The sequence below is a fragment of the Ovis canadensis genome, chromosome 9 (assembly GCF_042477335.2).
Source record: "Ovis canadensis isolate MfBH-ARS-UI-01 breed Bighorn chromosome 9, ARS-UI_OviCan_v2, whole genome shotgun sequence".
NCBI classification, from domain to species: domain Eukaryota; kingdom Metazoa; phylum Chordata; class Mammalia; order Artiodactyla; family Bovidae; genus Ovis; species Ovis canadensis.
In genome coordinates, this window is record NC_091253.1 from 79368036 (window position 1) to 79389378 (window position 21343).

At 41.4% G+C, this 21343-nt stretch overlaps 1 protein-coding gene across 3 annotated transcripts in view; it reads left to right on the forward strand.

Moving 5' to 3' along the window:
* Positions 1 to 10620: 10620 nt before the first annotated feature.
* The window catches only part of RSPO2 (R-spondin 2), a 183240-nt gene continuing 172517 nt past the window's right edge, over positions 10621 to 21343 (forward strand). Inside the window, exons 1-2 of one of the 3 annotated variants that reach the window (XM_069600378.1) lie at positions 10621 to 11266; positions 11833 to 12089. In XM_069600378.1, coding sequence (XP_069456479.1) covers positions 11996 to 12089 — 94 coding nt within the window. In that variant the 5' untranslated portion in view covers positions 10621 to 11266; positions 11833 to 11995. Of the gene's footprint in view, positions 11342 to 11832; positions 12090 to 12553; positions 12740 to 21343 lie in introns of those variants that run through there. The other 2 variants (XM_069600379.1, XM_069600380.1) reach the window with 2 other exon arrangements.

The window sequence follows — 21343 nt, forward strand, 5'->3', positions numbered from 1 at the left end:
TATTCCCAGCTGAGGTTGAATGAGGTGGCATTCTGCCTTCTTCTTTCAGCTCTCATACTGTAAACAAGTAACTTTTGGTGATCTGTTTAGGGCCAGATTTCTCACATTTTGGATTGTTGGTGGTAATTTCAGTTATAAAGGTCCCCAGGTATAGTGTTGAAGTGTTGTCTAGTGTCCCCCGGCTGTGATGTGCCTTTCAGGAAAAAATATGTTAAATAAACTTCATTCAGATGTGAATTTATAGTGCTGTTGCTGTGATTAGGATGTTAGTGAATTAATAATATATATTAAATAAGGTGTCTTTAAACAGAAACATACATATAACAAGGTTACGTATTGGTGGGTTGATGGAAAGAGATGAGAGGCTTAAAAGAATCCTACCCTGTATTTCTCTAAGGAGCAATGGGTCAGTATTTGCTATTTCATTGTTGACTTTGTAGAATACAACTACCATAAATAATGAGAATCAACTGTGTGCATGTGTATGTGTATAATTATATATATCATATATAATATAGTCATAGTAATTAACCTCTGAACTGGTTTCCCTTCAGTGCATTTTCAGTGCTAGCATAGTAATTATCTTCCTAAGGTAGAACTGGGTGGCTTAGTGGTAAAGAATCTGCCTGCCAATGCAGGAGACGCAACAGACATGGGTTCAATTTTTTGGAGTGCAGAACCCAGCCTAATATTCTCCACAGGCCAAATCTGGGAAAATTGAGATGGAAAATAAGTGTAATAACACAGTATAACACATTGAGCAAAATAAGAATCTGTGGGTCCGTATGCTTTCCATCTACTGATCAGGGAGAAGAGAAAACTTTACCCTACAGTAGAATAACAACTATTAAATGCAGAAGAAATAGTTAGAAAAATCACCATTCCACAACCATCAGAGTAATGATTTATTAATTATCAGTTAGTAACCATTAATGTATGACAAAATTAGGGTGAACTTTTGATGAGAAAGAGGGTATTTCCATAATCTCAAAATGTTTCCTATAAGTTCAGTTCAGTCCAGTTTAGTGGCTCAGTCGTGTCCGACTCTTTGCGACCCCATGGACAGCAGCATGCCAGGCCTCCCTGTCCATCACCAACTCCTGGAGTTTACCCAAACTCATGTCCATTGAGTTGGTGATACCATACAACCATCTCAGCCTCTGTTGTCCCCTTCTCCCACCTTCAGTCTTTCCCAGCATCAGGGTCTTTTCTAATGAGTCAGTTCTTCACATCAGGTGGCCAAAGATTCAGAGTTCAGCATCAGCATCAGTCCTTCCAATGAATATTCAGGACTGATTTCCTTTAGGATGGACTGGTTGGATCTCCTTGCAGTCCAAGGGACTCTCAAGAGTCTTCTCCAGCACCACAGTTCAAAAGCATCAATTCTTTGGTGCTCAGCTTTCTTTATAGTCCAACTCTCACATCCATACATGACTACTGGAAAAACTATAGCTGTGACTAGATGGACCTTTGTTGGCAAAGTAATATCTCTGCTTTTTAATATACTGTCTATGTTTGTCATAGCTTTTCTTCCAAGGAGCAAGTGTCTTTTAATTTCATGGCTGCAGTCACTATCTGTAGTGATTACAGAGGCCCAAAGTCTCTCACCGTTTCCATTGTTTCCCTATTTTCCATGAAGTGATGGGACTAGATGCCATGATATCAGTTTTCTGAATGTTGAGCCTCAAGCCAACTTTTTAATTCCCTCTTTCACCTTCATCAAGAGGCTCTTTAGTTCCTCTTCACTTTCTGCCATAAGGGTGATATCATCTGCATATCTGATGTTATTGATATTTCTCCCGGCAATCTTGATTCCAGTTTGTGCTTCATCCAGCCCGGCATTTCACATGATGTATTCTGCATATATGTTAAATAAGCAGGGTAACAATATACAGCCTTGACGTACTCCTTTTCCTATTTGGAACCGGTCTGTTGTTCCATGTCCAGTTCTAACTGTTGCTTCTTGACCTGCAAACAGATTTCTTAGGAGGCAAAACAGAAAGTGTTCTTCAAAAATACCAAGGCCATCAATGACCAAGAAAAACTGAGAAAGAGTTCCAGGCTAAAGGGGACAGTGACACATGACAAGCCAATGTAGTGTGTGATCCTGGATTCAAGTCCATGCTGGAGAATCAGTAGCTATAAAGGGCACATTGGATAACTGAGAAAATCTGAATACAGAGTATGAATTAAGTAACAATATATTATCAGTGTTAAACTTCTTAATTTTGATAATGTTGAGGTTATATAAGTGGATGCTCTTGTTCTTAGGGAGTATACACTGAGGTATTTAGGACTAACAGACCATGTTTAAACTTACGCATCAGTGGTTCAGAAAAATATGTATAGCTGTAGAGGTAAAGTGGAAAGTGAATGATAAAGTCAGTGCAGCAAAATTTAAATTATTAGTCATGTTTGGGAAAGAGTACGTGTAAGGGTTTGAATTTGCATCAAGATAAATGTACAAAAATAAACTTTTTATTTATTAAGACAATCCCCATGTATTTAGTTTTTATCATTTAACTCTCTTCCCACTTAAGATATAGTCTCCATAAGGATCTCGTCTTCCTTTCTCACGGCTGTATTCTCAGCACCCACAACTGTGTCAATATACAGGACTTCAATTATTATTTGGTTGAGTGAATAAAGGAAAAACATACAAAGGCAAGTAATAATAGAATGGATTTCCATGCCTTTTATTTTTCTCTCTTCTGAAGTCTTATGAAATCTTAAGTAAAATAACTTTTTCATAAGGGGAGAAAAACACAGAGAAAGGAAGAATTAAAGACAAGACAATAACTGCCTCCCCTCAACCCTCCATCTTTGCAGAATATTGGGAAACTTTTCTCTGAGAAATCTGACCAACCCTAGTGAAAATATTTAAATAAATTGTATTTTGATTCCTTCCAATAAATTCCTTGTTCAGGTTACTTATGTTCCATTTTTACCACACAGGAAAGTTGAAGTTGGCAAGCATCACCAAAGTGGTAAGAATTTTTTCTTTTAAAGATTGGCTTGTTAATCTCTCAATTTTAAATATAAACAAATAGCCAAGAATTATAAAATATCAAGAAAAGTCTCTAAGATGAAAGATAAAGACCAAAACAAACCACAACTTGAAAATAATAAGACTATGCACAGTAAAGACAACTTTAAAATGAAAGAGAGCTCCTGAAATTAAAAAAAAAAAAAAGTTAGAAGAGCAATGAAAACTAATTAGAAGACTTGAAGGATGAAGTTGAGGGAATATTCCAGAAAGTAGAGAAAAAATGCAAAGACATGAAAAGTAGGAGAAAAAATATGGGAAAATTAGAGGGCCACTCTAGGATATTTGAACAGTAGGTATTCTCAAAAAAAAGGAGGAAAGAAAAATGTGTGTATGGGCTTGAGAGGAATCATATACCAAATAATTAAAGAACATTTATAGAGCTGAAAAACATATATTTTCAGGGTTAAAAGGGCCATCAAACTTCTAACAAAATCAATAAAAAAAAATCCATAATAAAGTAGTATCAGTGAAATTTCAGCCCTTCAGTCTTCTAGGAGTGGGCTAGAGACAGGAGCATGAGAAAGAATCAGTCATTAGAAAGGTGTGACCTTCTCAAAGCATTATGGCAAAGTAAAAAGCAAGAGAGTCATGTTTTCAAACTACTAAAGAAAAATGATTTTAACATGAAATTTTATACCTTATCCAAATAGTTGTGAGAGTAAAATGAGGACACTTTGGACATAGAAAAGTCTCAAAAAATGTTTACCCTTATACAAAATTTTTCAGGAAACTGGAGAATATCCTCCACCACAGTGAAAATTAACTTGGAAAGAGGAAGACATGGGTCATAGGAAAAAAAAAAAAAAAAAAAAACCACTAGAGGTGAGAGAAAAGAATTCCCAGGAACTTAGTGAAGGGACATAATGACAATCGTGTATCAGGCACAAAGGGGAACCAGTTGAGCAAAAGTACTCCAGAGCCTTCAAGAGGAACTTGAAGAAGATGAAACTGATGGTCTACATGGGACGAAGGAACATATTAAGAGGTGATTAAGATAAATGTTTGGGTTCAATTTCTGGTAAGCTACAGAAAACTCTGCAGAGGAGACACAAGGTAATGGTAGTTTTAGAGAAAATAGAGTTGCCCAGGAAAGTAACAGTAGTCCAGTTTACACATGACTGAGCTCTGAAAACCAGACACAGTAACACAGCCATTCGGTATTGATCTGGCCATACTTGAAGGACGAGGGTGAGGCAGGTAGAGGATGGTGCTTAGGGGAGAAGCGGGAAGAAAAGGGAATAAGTTCTCATATTTAATAGTGGAAAACTCAGCAGATAATACTTATGTCAGCCATGGTACAGGCAGGAGAGTAAAGTCACTGGGTGTTACAGATGGAACTATTAGAAGAATTAGACTTAATGTGATTGGGAGAGGACCTGAAGAAGGGAAGTTCTGGAAGGGGGTTTGGAGGGTTGGAGGGGCAGAGGAGTCACTAATATGTCTGGGAAGCCAAGTGTACCCCGCCACCAGAGTGTGATGGCAAAAGGGGAATTTGTGGGTGGCCTCTGGAAATATACTGCCTCTGCAGCTGGTCATCTAGTGGTAGGTCTAGGGGTTCTGGGTAAGCAGGGTCAGAATTCAGAAGAAAAGCAGGATGGAGAGTAGAGTGAGTTTCAAGCTCGTACCCACTGCATACCTAGGCTTCTGCCCGTCATTGGATCTTGCTGAAGAAAGACCTCTGGGAAGTCGTGACCGCTGTTTAATTTCTGTCCCCCAAATCTCATGTAAATTCCTCTCTTGTTGTTGAATCATGAAATCAATTTTTGTTTCCCCATGGACTGTAGCCTGCCAGGCTCCTCTGTCCACGGGATTTCATAGGCAAGAACACTGAAACTGGTTGTTATTTCCTTCTCCAGGGGATCTTTCTGACCCAGGGATCGAACTAGAGTCTCCTGCATTGACTGGCAGACTCTTTATGACTGAGTTACCCCTGGAGCTCAAATTCCTCTTTAAGCCAGCTGCAATTCAGTATCATTGCATAGCAGAGGATTTGAGAAATACAGTTCCCAACGCAAGTGATAGCATAAACTACAACAATCCAGCTGTTGACAATCTGGCATCCACTACACATGTCTTTTAACCACATTTAACTTAGAAATAAAGATAAACACATATTTATGTTTCCACAGTACTTGGCACAGCTATCCACATGAAAACATATAGACCTGCATCCCAAAAGAGGATACTCAAAGTCTCAGGTGTCCCTTTATTCATTTTGGGGTGACAGTCATTCTTTTAGCTGAGTCATACTCACCATTCTGTACTCTGTAGCTTAAATACTGAGATATAAGGTTAGCTGCAACTTATACATTTTATGTTAAATAGTAGAGGAACGAAATTGAAAGTGAAAGTTGCTCAGTCGTGTCTGACTCTTTGTAACCCTATAGACTGTCCATGGAATTCTCCAGGCCAGAATACTGGAGTGGGTAGCCTTTCCTTTCTCCAGGGGATCTTTTCAACCCAGGGATTGAAGCCAGGTCTCCTGCATTGCAGGTGGATTCTTTACCAGCTGTAAATAGGAATAGGAGATGACAAAACATTGATATTTGATATTTATATCAGATCAAGAAAGAAGTGCTTATCGCTGTAGTATGTGTTTCTGCAGCTAGTTGTGTGATTGTAGTTGGCATTTATAACTTACTTTTTCCTAGGACTGAGGTAGACAGGACAGACTATAAAGTGTTACATACCAGGAAAACCTTAGTTCTGACTTACAGAAGTAGAATCTGAGTCACCACAATAGTCACAGCCTCTTCTTTTATTTAAAATAATTGTATTTATTTTTTTGGCTGTGCGGGGTCTTCATTGCTGCGAGGACTTCTCTAGTTGCCGTGCACATGGGCCTCTCATTGTGGTAGCTTCTCTTGCTGCAAAGTTTGGGCTCTAGGGCCTCAGCTTCTGGGCTCTAGAGCACAGGATCAGTGGTTGTGGTCTGGGGGTTAGCTGCTGTGAGGCATGTGGGATCTTCCTGGATCAGAGATAGAATCCGTGTCTTCTGCATTGGCAGGCAGATTCTTTACCACTGAACCACCAGGGAAGCCCCCGCCTCTTATCCAACCAAGACTTGAGCCAGTTCAGAACCATAAAATGAAGAGAGCTCCCTGAATGAAGAGAAGGTAAGGTCTCTTGAGGAAGGACTCTCACCATAAGTCTTTTTCCCGGTCTTCCCCCACAGGACCTGGAGCCATTTACTCAGATGACTATGTTTTGGGGAAGGAGAAGTAACTAGACTTGGGTTAATTTCTTGACACCCAAAATGTCAAGAGAAGTGGCTTATGAAGACTGGGTAATTAATAGAGTTTGGGTTTGGGTTCACTTCTCAATGGGCCTAGTGGATTCCATGATTCATGCCATGGTTATTTCCTCAGTTCTAGAGTGAATTGGAATAGACATAGTTGGCAACTAGAACCCCTATGTTGAACTAGAACCCCTATGGTCTTCAACCTATATATATAAATTATCATGTGTATAAGGTATGTATTATTATTTTTAAGTTTTCTCTATTGTTCCAAAGTTAAAGCAGCTTATAAAGATGCATAATAATACTGAAAAATACAACATTAAAAATAGGTGCAAAAAACACAGCAAAGGGAAAATAAGAGTAGAAATATAAAATGGACCAAGAAATGAGACTAGTACATGAAGTGTCTGACCACCTTGTACACGTGGTGATGGTAAACCACACATTTGCTCCTGAACAGTAACAGAGCTCCTTATAGCCATAAGTTAAAGACAGGCCAAATGCTTAGGAGAGGCAAAGCTATTCGTGACATGGGTACTGAAAAAAGTTCTAGGAAGCGTATTTCCTGCTCTTAGGGATTACTTGTTCTATTGTTCATCTCAGTTAGCATAACTAATTGAATATCCACAAACAGCAAAAAGAGACTTTCTCTTCTATTAATGAAAACTGTCTCATTCTTAAAATAGCTGAGAATCTTTATCTCTTGTTATTAACCAAGTGTAGTAACACTTCCTTCCAGCAACCACATTCATACAAAAAAGAATGGAAATGACACTATTTTAGTTCAAAAGAGTTCAGAGTGCACAAGATTAAATAAAGGGAATAATTTTAAAACTTCAGGTCAAATCTTGTGTTTTTTTTTCTTTATGAGCTGGTCTGAGTTAGACTTCCTTTGAAGAGAGCCTCCTGGATCTCTTCCATGAGGATGGAGGACAAAATGAGAAATGGACCTTATCACATCAGTCTACAGAAGAGTTCTCAAGTGGCAGGACATAGTATTAATATTTGGAGGAGTCAAATATTTACACATTTTTCAAATGTTAAATAAGTGATTATGATGTGGCTTTTAAAAACAACAAATTAGCCTGGATAAGAACTGGTCACTGACCTGGTTGAAGATCTTTTGTATGAATTAATTTAATTATCTCATACAAAATATAATAAATGAACATAGGCTATCACATGTAACTAGCAAAATGGACATTTGGCTTAGATTTAACAGAAAAAAATATACTACCAATATTGAAACTGACACTGAAGTCGCTCAGTCGTGTCCAACTCTGCGATCCCATGGACTGTAGCCTATCAGGCTCCTCAGTCTACGGAATTTTCCAGGCAAGAGTACTGGAGTGGGTTGCCATTTCCTTCTCCAATACAATGGCAAAAATGCCATAATTTGTTCCAAAGTTAATAACGGATAAATTCTAGAGTGGAAGAGTAAGTATGACACCAACTAATTTCAACAATCAATAAGAAGATTGTGGGAAACTTTAACTCTGAGAATAATATCTGATAACAGAAATGATAAGAAGACTTTAAATCAATTAGATGATGAAAATGAGAGTCAGAGCCAAAATCAACCAAATCTGTGAACATAAATACTTAGCAAAAATTTAGAAAATGTAAACTCTATTCTAATGTAGCCAAATCATACAGTTATGAAACCACTAACATCTTACAGTTTTTACCATTGAAAAAAGTGTCTTAGAAAACTCCCAAATAAAAACTAAAAAGAACAGCCTGAAGAAGAGCTTTTTACAACTGTAACACAAAGAAATTATAAAGATAAGACTGACAAATTTTACATAAAATTATTTTTAAAATTTAAGTAAAGAGACAAATGATAAACCTGGAAAATGAGTTTGCAACCCAAATAGCAAAAGGTAATATATTTATACATATTTATAGTATATTGTATAAAATAAAATTAAGCAAGCAAGAGCAGAAAAAGAGGTAAATGATATCTTTGAAAAGTTGATGAAAAAGGATATGTAAATTGCCTAAGCATATTAAAGGTGCATAATTTCATTTAAAAGAAAAAAAATTAAAACCATTGATATATCATATTTTACCTAGGAGTGCTAAAGATCAAAACACATTGGCTGGTTTATAGGGAGATGGGCACTTTCATACACTGTAATTGGATAGAATCTCTGTGGAAGGCATTTCCTCACACTCGGTTAACCTTCTCTATCACTAGTGAGTGGGATGATGTCAACCTCCTCGGTACGCTTCTCTGTAAACATACACCAGACACATGTCTGTTTATAAAGCGAGTTTAATGAAACCACCATCTAAACTCAGTTTAAAGAAAAAGTCCATTGAGTCTCTACGATGGAGAAACTCTGAGCACTGAGCCTCATCAACAACACTTTCACAGTTTAGAAATGAAAGGATGCAGAAATATGGGATTAAAGTTAATGATAGTTTAGGATCTGCTTGGGGTGTATTTTTTAGTAGCAAAAACATTCCTGGGTTCTTGAAATCAGGAAAAATATTCAGTGAATGGCAAAAAAGGGAAAAAAAAATTCTGCTTTATCAACAAACTAGTCCAAAGAGATTAAGTGTGAGATCCTAAGTACCCTAAGAACAAAGTGTGAAAGATTTTTGAAGTTCCTTGGTATCCTTTAGAGACAGACCAGGAGAGAGCACAAGGAGAAAGGAATTAGGAATCTTCTTTGCTTCCAGGGTCTGTTCTTGTCTTAACAGCATTAACCAACATTCAGCAGAAGTGATACTATTAAAATTCTTTTTTATGTGTGAAATGGATTTAGCAGTTCACTAAGCTGAAAAGTATCTCTGGTTTTAAAAATGCCAACAGTGCAATCCAAATGATTAAAATTTTGGACAGTAACCTTTGAAGACAGAAGATTGAAAGTGGTCTGTAAATTTAAGGATGACAGTGGCTAATTCTCATCTTTCTACAATGAGAACTCATCAATGACGAGTTTGTCCTCACGCTGTTGGACTCACTTGACAGAAATAGAAAATTGACTGTAAATCAGAACATGGTAGGGGTGAAAGAGATCTTGTTCTAATTTCCTAAAAGTACCGACAAGGACAAAGATCCAGAGATGCGTCTAAAATGATCCACATGGAGCTAGGTCTACTTGGTCTAGTACTTATTTTTGTCTTTAAATATTTTAAAAGACACTGATGATCTCTAATCTTGAATGGATCCCAAGGCTATAAAGGCAGAGGGTTTATTTAGAGAAGAGTTTTTTGTGTCATGGGTTGAATTCCTTTGCAAGTGGAATGAATTTGGTGGGTGTATTTGTGAGTCTGTGGGAGAAATGGTATTTATGATGCTTAGGGGGTAGTCACTGCAATATCATGCCAAATACTGGGCCACTCCCTAAACTGAATTGTTTCCAATCACTTCCAAATTCTGTGACAAAAATCAAAGGTTCTGAAAGCTAAGAAGCAAATCCGCTCTAGCCATTATGTGCTTAACTCTGTTTGTGTCCTATGGGCCAATCTCAAGGGCTGAATTTTCTTATCTGGGAAATGGGACCAGGGACTTCAACTCAGATTGACTTGGATGTTCTCAGACATACATAAAATGAATAACACCAAAATTCTTAGCCATGTAAATGCTGCTATGTAAATAGTAATGTCTATAAAAATAGTTACAGATAGGTATTAATGGGACAATTAATGATTGTACTATTTTAATAGTCTTATTGTTTCTATATGAATGTTTCAAATCTCCAAACTTCTGAACATCTTAAACTGAAGGCATAGAGAAATTTAAATGGTACAAAATGCTAGCATAATAATATGGTACTTGTGGTCATATTCGCAAACATTCCTAAACCCCTGGTTAGCAGTATAAATTCTTATCTTTTGCCTAGGCAGTAAATTCATTCCTACAGTAATGACTTCAGAACCTAAGATTTCACCAGAATGAAATCTAATAGCATCAAGAGTATGTAGCACTTCGTTAAACAGAGTATTCCCTAAACTCAAAGCACCTAAAAGTTCAATTCAGGAGACTTCGAGGGTGGGGGAGGGAGGAGGATTATGAATAAGAAGTGTTTCAGTAAGAACTGAACTTCTCTTTGAAGAAGCAAGGCCCTAATTTCTAGAATACTGCAAGCAAGGGATCAAAGGTTTTTGGAAGTTTTTCTGGAGGAGGCACAAAGTCAAGAAAGAAAACTTCTAAGGATAAGCAAAGGATTGGAACACCCCTTTCCTTCCCTAAACCGAGGACGCGTTTTAGATTCAGCTGTGCTAAGACATCTTCCTATAAAACTAAGCCAAGACGTAAATGTAAGAGTATCAGAGGTGTGGCATCTTTCGGATGAGGCTCAAGTTTAAACTCCGCTTCAGAAACAGCAGTCCCGGCTCAGAGCTCGGAAAGGAAGGTCTAGGAGAAGCCATCAGTCAGGTCTTCCCGCAGGAAGGTCGGCGTCGCGGTTGGAACCGGCCCTGGAGCCCCAGAGCAGACGCCCTGGGGGTGAAGACAGCTGGGCTGTAGGGCCGGCACAGTCTGGGGGTGCGCCTCCATCTCAGCCACTCTTCATTTTAGCTACCTACTCCAGGAAAGCGCAGAGGGACTCGCCTGGGGGTAGGCTCTCTGGAGGCTGTCAGCGCTCTTTAGGACCTCAGGGAAACCCGAGAGATTCTGGCTTTAGGACCCAGGAACTCCAAGGCAGCCCTGACTTAGTTGCCTTGGACCACAGCACCACCTACTTATAGAAGCATCCCGAGCCTGGGCCCGGCTGCATCTCCATCGGAAAGTGCGCTCGCCATCCCTTCGCCCTCCCAGGAGCGTTCTGTCTCCCACAGTTTGAAAGGGAGAAACCTTAGCTGAAAAGTGGCCGTGGAGAGAGCTCTGGAAACCGCACAATTGGATACGGATCCAGAGAGTGAGAGCGGGCGTGCCCCTCGCCTGAGGATCGCACTCACCGGCGGGGACGCAGCATCCCAGAGGCTGCGGTCCCGCCCGCCCAGCCGCGCTCCTGCTAGGCGCGGTCAGTCCGGAGGAACCTCTGCGCGCTTCAAACCCATCGCGGCCGCCTGCACCCCAGAGCTGCCACGCGCTCCCTGTGGGTCTCGGCAAACTTTTCCCCAGTCCACGTGCTAGCGAGGTGTCTCGCTTCCCGATCCCGGGATGGAGCGCCGCGCCTAGGCACGCCGCGCAGCCTGAGGCGTGAGTGCTCACGGCAGGCGACCCGCGCCCGCCACCGTGGCCGCAGCGCCTGGGCACCCCACTGCTGGGCCAAAGGACCTAAGAGCGCTCCTTTAACCCTGCACCCTCGGGGACCGTGGAGCTCTTTTCTTTTCCCGAAGCGCCCGCGCACTGTCCCTTCCCCGGGGTCGCAGCCTGTAGGTCCGCAGAGGTTGCTAATTCACTGATTGTAATCACCTTGCTCTCCAAGTTGCCTGCAGCTGTGCGCTCCGGGTTAAGCCGCTCCGCGGCTCGCGCCAGGCAGTGAGCTCGCTTTTCCCCTCCCTTCCCTTCTTAAATTGGGACGCGTGAAGAGGCAGCTGCCTCCCTGGGCCTCTCTCCACCCGGCTTTTCCTCCTCGTCTCTCAGGTTCAAGGCGGAGAGATGCCGAACTGACCTGCGCGGCCCCCCTGGCTAGCGGAGGCTCGCCCCCTCGGCGTCTTCCCCAGCAGCGCGGGCTGCGCCGGCTCCTCGGATGAGCCCTCCAGTTCCCCTACTTTGAGAGGCGTCTCTCCCCCGCCCGACCGCCCAGATGCAGTTTCGTCTCTTCTCCTTTGCCCTCATCATCCTGAACTGTATGGATTACAGCCACTGCCAAGGCAATCGATGGAGACGCAGTAAGAGAGGTGGGTTCTACTCTGCCGGAGCCGCGTGGGGTCGGGGGCGCCGGCGGCAGCACTCGCACCCGGGCTCAGGTGGGCAGGGCCGTGCCCTCCACCCGGCCTTTGGGCTCCTCACTTTCCAGGCCCCGGGGCGCTGCCGAGGGCTCGGTCTTTTCTGTCCTCCGGAGACGGAGGCGCGGCGAGCCGGGTGAGCCGGGCTTCCTTCGGGCGCTCCGGGCTGAGAGGTGCGGTCCGCACCCACGTTAGCTGTCGAGCTTCTACTTCTGAACTCTTCGCTTTAGGTCTCTTTTTTTTTTTTTTTTAATCTGGCATCCTTTTTTTTTCTTGTTATTTTTTTGTCTTTTTCTCTTTTTAGTCCTCTCAACTATCTCCCCTGCTCTCATTTTTCTCTATCTTCGCCACCCACGTGCGCCCCAAACCCTGTCCCCAGATGGTTTTCGACACGGCCTACCTACAACTCTGTGTGTGTGTGTGTGTGTGTCTGTGCGCGCGTGTGGGCCAGAAAGCGCGAGCGAGAGGGCTGGGGAGGGATACCAAGTCGCTGTGGAGGATCTGCATTTCCAGGAAAAGAGCAATACTGTCTTCCTCTGGACGTTAAGACGAGGTGGAAGGACTCACTGAACTTGGTACACTGAGCAGCAACTCGTGCGCAGGTTGTTTGTTGCGGGGGGTGGCGGGGAGGGGGGGACGTTCGCTGGCATAATAATATTTTGGGGACAGGCCTGAGTTTGCCCTCTGCGTTTACTTCCCTCACAAGCAGTTATTTCTGAGGTTCCTGGCCTCGGTGACACTCACTTATGGCTTTTTTAGCCGCCTCTCCCTCTCCATCACCTGTGTGCGCTGCCGGAAGGCCAGTGGAAGCCTCCAGAACGGTTTCAGAGACCTAGCTTCCCCGAAGATTTAGTGCGCCCGTGTTTGAGTCCTGCTACGGCTGCAGCTAATCTAACTTCATTTTAGGGGCAGGGCTGCTAAACACAATTAAGTCTCCTGAAGGATTTAAACACAAACCACAACACTCCCACCGCCAACACACACACTCACCTTGCACTACTGTCTCGCGGAAGGTGGACAGCAGCTCCCCAGAGCTTATCCATCTTGGTCTAGCAATTTGGACTTATGCGCAGTTAGAATTTGTCCTGAGGTTGACAGATTTGGATTGTTCTGGGATGTGAACGTCTCGCTCGACCTGTGATGTGGGTTGTTTCTGACTCATTTTATGGACTCTCCAGTCTTGCATCCAGATTTTGGAGAGAGCTTTTTGCGCCCTTATTTTTTCAAAGCTTTTTAGGACGTTAAGCTGTTCTCACCTACCCGCAGGGCTGAAGGTTGGCCGGCCTGAGGGCAGAGCCCAGGACAGCTGGTCGTGTGCGATTTCCGCCGCCTCCCCTCTCCAATTGACACCATGGAGCTGTGCTTAAAAAGGACACCCTTTTCTCCAACCCCCGTTTCTCTTACTCTTGGTCTCTCGTTTCTGACATTTTGAAAATGCTTATCTTCACAAGTTTTTCTGAATAAATACATTAGGGAGGAATTTCTTCCCAGAGGCTGTGAAAGTTTAATATTGTTATGACTTGCAAAAGTCCCTTTCCATCTCCTTCACCTCCTTTTCCTTTCTCCACCCCAGTATTTTCTTTCCAGGTATCACTTGGTAGAGCTGGCAGGTTTTGATTACACTGTGGTCAAAGTGTTTGGAGAGGTTCCCCCCAACCCTCCTCATAAATAAAGGTTACAGTCTATTTGATTGAAAAGACTAACATTCAACTTAACAGAAAGAGCTAAAACCCTTCGCCAAATTCTTGTTTATTAAATGACTTGCTAATTCAGCGATGTCTTTCTGATCCAAACTGCTTGTTGCATTGTGGTTGGATGGGGAGCAATTGAGCTTGTTGCTTTAGTAGAACTTAACACATAGATGTTCTTTGGTGGAGCATGGCTTTACAGCACCCCTGCGGCCAGAAGCGATACTGCATGCTTTTATTTGCAGTGCCATCTCTAAAGTTCTGCCTATGCCGCCTCAAGTATCTGATGCAAAACCTATTTGTTTCAAAGCTGCTTTAGCAAAATCTCATGGCAATTACAGCTACATCCCCAAGTGCTGACCTTTAGAAACCCAATTCTAAAGTCTGCAACTTTTGCCACTGTAGTAACTTTTGCCAGACAAACTTTTCAATTTAATAAAATTCAAATGCTTTCAAACTACATATAAACTAGTAAGGTTGTAAAGGAAAAAAAAAAAATCAAAGTGTGTGTGTTTCCCTTAACAGATGTCCCTTCCCAAACCTCAAGCTGCTGGCTAAAATAACTTCGGTCCTTAAAAGTGACCACACTATCTGTGCCAACAAAAGGCATACTGTGTTTTTAATTAAAAGTGGAACTACTTAAAGGGCTGGCTAGACAGTGTAGGGTGATAGTAGCTTTTCTGCTTTGCAAGGAAGCTTAAGGATTGCATTGTGAGAGTACTGAAATGAATAGAGATCTAACTCAGGTTGTGTGAATTGTCCCTCTTCACAGGCTTAAGCTGGTTTTAATTGATCTCATGTCCGCTGATTGATCATACACCAATTGTTGCGCATACCAAACAATTGGCTTTCCCAAAGGAGATTGATTTAAATTAGTTCCTTGGTGAATGCTTGAGTACTAGCCAAATCATGTCAGTAGTGACAGTTGACATGCTGGAGCCTATTGTGGTACCAACATTTCCCCTTTTCCCTTTGTTTTGGATGGTGGCAGTTAAGTATTTCTAGGAAGAAAAGTGATTAGTACCATTGAAAAAAAAAGGTGCTGTGGCTTAGATCAGTTATTTTCTTGACTTTGTGCTGTGATGTCGGCAGCAATGATATCAGGATCGGTTAGGCTAATGCCTGGGGTCTGATTCTTTTCCTTTTTTCATATTCCATCTGCAAATAATCAAACCTTCACTGTGGAGCATTCTCAGAACTCCTTTGGCATTATGTTTAGTCTGCTCTATGATCTCAGATGCTCTATAATATCATTTTCTTAATGAAATAAAATTCTTGGCAGAGATCAGATAATTTAGTCAGTTAAAATCAATTGCATCCAGTCTAGAATAGAGAGCAAATATATCATTTAACTCTATGCTTTATTTCAAAATATGGCCAGAGGATTAGAGACTAGAATATCAGATAAAACTTGAGACCATCATAAACAACACTAGCCACCTACGAGTCTTTTGTCTGCTTATTTAGAAAACAAAACCAGACAATAGAAATGCATTTGATAGTGACTGCTGGGGCCTGGCAGCAATATATTCGAAAGTAAGGCACAAACACAATAGTGTGAATGGATTTCTTATAGAGGGGAGACACATGCCAATGTTTTGAAAAGCTGATTGACAACCCTTGTTTTGTCTACGTGGTAACAGTCGTAACTCATTGGCCCTCTCACTTCCCAGTCCCTTTTGAAAATACAGTCATTATTAGCTACTGTTAACCCCTATAGCCTGAATCTGTCTTGGGCCCTCTTAAGATTTATTTGCGTGGTAAACTGGGTTATTCAATTTGTTTTATTTTGGGGGTTGTTTGTAAGTCACATTTCAGGCTGAATTACTGAAAAGTGGATAGATATCATGACTTTATTATGGTATTCCTAGGATTTCTTGAGTTTAGAATGTAGTGATTTCATTTTGTATATCTTTTGTCCCAGTGATTTTTACCGGTCACAAATTTGCCAGGGATTTGTGAAAACTTCATGAAACTGTTAAAAGCAGCAAGGCTCCCAGACATGTAATTGTGTTTCTGGTGGTCTGATGGTAGGGGGCGCGATATGACAAGTGTTTCCTGCTATAGCCTTTTCCCTACTGAAGCTTCAGCTTCTCCCTCCATAACTGCGCATTTTCCTATATGATTAGCCTTGGCTTCTTCCATGAAACAAATGTTTATCACAAATAGTATGGTATGTTTCTGGCAACTTTGGTTTAAAAAAAAAAAGACTCATGTTTTCTCTTAAAACTTGTAGCGCTGAATTAATTTTATTTTTAAAAATTGAATGAAAAGATGTGGAGATATTTACAAGTTTCACAAGTACTTTTAATGATAGCTTATTTCTCACAGTATTCTTTGAAAATAAAAATGGCACATGGAACATATTAACCTACTCTTAAAAGCTTCAAAATACATTTTGTATGCTTGCCTTTTTAAGTTCCAGAGTGTTTCAGAAAAGCTCGGTGTGATGTTTAACTTTGTAGCATAAATACATGCTTTCTTTTCTTCTGTTGTTAATGGGGTTTTCTTTCAACATAATTCTGAGTTTTTCTGGCTAGTATCTTACCAATGCGCAGAGGTTAGAAAGTTGCCATGTCCCAGCCAACATCTTACTCTGCTCCTGAAATTTGGAAGTGATTAAGAATAGGTGACATTTCGTCAGGCCTCCACTTAATTCTGGCTTTGTTAACTGTTTATAAATTCAGCTTGGGTAGAATCCAATGTTTGCAGAAATCACAAGTTAGAAATGACACTTCTAGTTTCTTAATGAACAGCCACCTCTTGATTTATTCAGAGACTAACTGGCCAGTTTATAGATTGTCCCGGCCACTTTTTATTCCTTTTCTCCCAACAGACTGCTGTTTGAACTTTTTTTTTTTTTTTTTTCTGGAAATAAGCACTCTTACACCTCCCAAATTCAGGAAATAAATGACAGACAAATCACTCGACATAATATTTCAGAACCACACTGCTAAAAGGAGGTAGTAAGCTCAAAATATTCTTTTTTCAAAATGTTGTGATGTTCATTCTCCTCCCCCTCCGTTATCTGCCACAGTCAAGGATTGACCATTAGATAAAGAGTGTCGCGTGTCGTATTGGTAAGTTTTCACATTTTGAACTGGAATGCATATGGAAGGCACTAATTAATACAGTACATAAATAATGTATAATCATATATGATAGGGAAGGCATATCTATTACATGCTTATACGTGTGTGTATATGTAGGTGTGTGTGGAGGGGGGACAGTATGACCATGAATGGTTGGCCTTTTGTAACTAAAAGGGACTTTTGCTCATCTTTCCCATTTTCCATCTTGTTCTCAGGAGCAGGACAGGGGTCAAGAGGAAAGCTGTAGGTGAGGGGTTGAGGACTAGGAGAGGGAATGGGTAAGGACACAGTGTTCTAATTCTTTCCAAGGCCCACCCCTCCCCTGTCTTTCTCGCCTCTAGGACCTTTCTGTATGAGTAGCCCTCTTTTCAAGCAGGCTGCTACCCCTCTTGTCCTGAAATTTCCTTCTTCCTCGTATTTCTTTCCAGCCTTTTGCTTCACGTCAGCCCTTCTCTCGTCTTGCTTATGATCCTCTTTCATTCACTCTCTCCAATCTGTCACAGCCTGGCTTCTACCTCTGTTTTATGGGGAGGATTTTCCTAGTGGTCATCCATGCTCAGTAGTACTCACCTCAACGCCAACACCGCCTATGTCGTTCCGGTCCCCTCCCGTCGCTAAGATGATCACTCCTTTCCACGGTTTTTTTCTCTCTTAGTGACACGGTGCTCTAGTTTTGCCTCCCATATTCTGTGCATTTTCCTTCTTTGGTGGTCTCATTCACAGTCGGAGTATGCTAGTATTTCCTTACTTTTCTTCTTTCCCTTGGAGGATTTTATCCATCCCTGTATGCTCAACTGCTTTTTCCATGTAAAGTCCTTTGGCTCTATCCCCCATTTTTTTTGAGCTTCAGGTTATATTACTTTCTGATTTCCCAGCTGCTGCTATATGGATAGATACTTCATACACCCTCATGTGGATAGATACTCCATTCCATGCACACTAAACTTGACAACGCAGTCCCTCTTCTATCAGTTCAGTCGCTCAGTCGTGTCCGACTCTTTGTGACCCCATGAATCGCAGCACGCCAGGCCTCCCTGTCCATCACCAACTCCCGGAGTTCACTCAGACTCACGTCCATCGAGTCAGTGATGCCATCCAGCCATCTCGGGCTCTCTCCCAGATATGTTCCTCTGCTTGTGCTCCTTTTTCCTGTTCACGGGTTTCTGCGTGTCAAGGCTGGAAGCCTCACTGCAGTCTTTGGCTTTCCCGTTGTCTCTGTTATTGGTTTATTCAGTCTTAGGAGGAGGTATCAGAAATGTTGCTTGTATCTACCCGACACTTTCCATTCCCAAAGGTATTTCCTAGTTCAGATCCTCAGTCACTCCTCATCTCTCATCATCCACTTCCTCCTCACTCCATCCTTTACAATGCTGCCACACTGAATTTTTCTCAATGTGATCCACAGATCTGAGCATGTTACTTCTTTGCTAATAAACCTCAAACCTCCCAGGTCTCCATATTGACTTAAGAATAAGTTCCAGCTTCTTTCACTTTACATTCAAGGGCACTCCACCATCTGATCACAGCCTTTTTCTAATCTTCCACCACCATGAAAGTACTGTACGCTCAAGCTATACTAAATTATTTCATTTTCAACCATACCATTGTGTTTTCATGCTTTTGTGTTGAACATGCGGTGGTGCCCAGCTAAATAAATTGTCACTGCCTCTGTGAAGCCTTCCTGGAATTTTCCCTAAAAGCTTGCTAAGCTTTTCATGCTATTCCTAAAGGACTCTCATTTTATCTTTATTCTGGTTACTTTTCTATATATTGAGCTCCTCTAGGGCAGAACTTTGGCACATTCATCTTCAGTTCAGTTCAGTCACTCAGTTGTGTCCACCTCTTTGCGACCCCATAAATTGCACCACGCTAGGCCTCCCTGTCCATCACCAACTCCCGGAGTTCACCCAAACTCTTGTCCATCAAGTCAGTGATGCCATCCAGCCATCTCATCCTCTGTTGTCCCCTTCTCCTCCTGCCCCCAATCCCTCCCAGCGTCAGAGTCTTTTCCAATGAGTCAACTCTTCGCATGAGGTGATTTTGGAGCCCCCAAAAATAAAGTCTGACACTGTTTCCCCATCTATTTCCCATGAAGTGATGGGACCAGATGCTATGATCTTTGTTTTCTGAATGTTGAGCTTTAAGCCAACTTTTTCACTCTCCTCTTTCACTTTCATCTAGAGGCTTTTTAGTTCCTTTTCACTTTCTGCCATTAAGGGTGGTGTCATACTGCTCAAACCAGGCCAAATAGAGTGCTTCCTCCACAAGTTGTGTCTGAACAAAAAAGTCATTGAGATGTTGTTGTTTGCTCTTAAAATAATGCTAATTACTTAATGAGAAATCTTTTTTGGGGGGGGAGGTCAGCTTTCAACTTTTTATTTTGTATTGGGTATAGCTGGTTTACAGTGTTGTGATAGTTTCAGGTGAACAATGAAGGGACTCAGCCACACATATACACATGTCCATTCTCCCCCCGTTCCCCACCACCCAGGCTGCCACATGACATTGAGCAGTTACCTGCACTTTACAGTAGGTGCTTGTTGGTTATCCATTTAAATTATAGCAGTGTGTAGATGTCCATCCCAGACTCCCTAACTGTCCTTTCCCCCAAGAAACTGCACCTTCATCCTCTAAGTCTGTGAATCTTTGTTTTATAAGTTCATTCGTGTCATTTCTTCTTAGATTCCACATGTAAGGGGTTTCATGTAATGTGTCTCCTCCTCTGTCTGACTTCTTCACTCAGTATGACAATCTCTAGGTCCATCCACGTTGCTGCAAACGGCATTAAAAATGTTTTTTGTTTTAAATTCAAAGTTCTTTGCACATAGTTGAAGTCTGGATGAATAATTAGATAATAGATATAACTTCATTATTTACTGTTCTTTAGAGTTTAAAGATAAGCAGTGCTGATATATGAAAGCATCCCCAGCCTGGCCTTATTCTGAAGCCTCTGATGGTCCTCAGGATTTCACAGAATACACGAGTGCCCTTGTGTGTTCTCCTATACCTGTTTATTATGTGGATGATAGAGGATGAGTTGGGGCAGGGGAGGGGAAACTGGGAGTAACCTGTATCTAAACATACTTCTAGAAAAACAAACAAAAAATAAAAACAAATAAAATTATAAATAAAAATACTTCTAAATAAAGGGCCAAAAGGGGTTTTCATTTCCAAACTCTTTGTCTGTATGAATAATTATTTAGACCAAAAGGAAAGTAGTTTTTATCTTCTTAAAAGGCAGTCATATTAATAACATAAATTAGTGCAGGCAGACATTCAATCTTAATATTTATAACTTCAGAGTAATATAGCTGTGTAGGCATACCTATGAGAGACAGGTGTGTGTGTGTGTGTGTGTGTGTATTACAAATTTCGGTATACATGTGAATACTACTACATAGTTTCTGTCCAGTGCCTACCAGGAGAACACAGACATTTTGCTGCCGTTTGAAGGAAGTGAGACTGGCTTGACTAACGAAGAAGCTGAGGTGCTTACTGAAATGTGTTATTTAAGAACCCAATAGTTAAGTGGAAGAGAGCTAGAACTAGAACCCAGCCCTCCTGAACTCACTGACTTTTCCTGAACAAAGTACAGTTTCAACATAAGCATTCATTGTAAAAGAAGGAATCACCTTTGAAGTCATTCAAATGCTCTTTGGATCCAGAGTTTCACTGAGTCTCGGAACTTGCTGCAACTCAATAATGCTAACATAACTGGTGTTAAGGAACTTGAAACTGAGGTTTAGGGCTGTAAAACACCCTGATGCTGGGAAAGATGGAAAGCAGGAGGAGAAGGGGACAACAGAAGAAGAGATTGTTGGATGGCATCACCTATTCAATGGACATGAGTTTGAGCAAGCTCCAGGAGATAGTGAAGGACAGGGAGGCCTGGTAGGCTGCAGTCTATGGGGTCACTAAGAGTCGGACATGACTGAGTGACTTCACTTGTACTTTTCACTTTCATGCATTGGAGAAGGAAATGGCAACCCACTCCAGTGTTCTTGCCTGGAGAATCCCAGGGACGAGGGAGCCTGCTGGGCTGCTGTCTATGGGGTCACACAGAGTCGGACACGACTGAAGTGACTTGGCAGCAGCAGCAATAGCCAGAACAATTATGTGCGTGTCTCTGAGGGTGTGCTTGTGCATTTGTATATAAATATGTGTGTGGTAGGTGTGTGCATGTATGTGTATATATATATAATATATACATATATATACACATTTATATCATGAAACCATCGTATGATCAGAATAGTCAATCAAAGTTAGAGGAAAGCTAGTAAGTAGTATTTTTACTCTAAAATGTCAAGAAACTATAATTCTAGGTAGTTCTTCACCTTATCTAGTCATTTTGGGGAAAACCTTTACAATTTACTTAAAGCCATTTGATTTTTTTCATCAGCTGCTGAAAGACACTAAAAGCGCT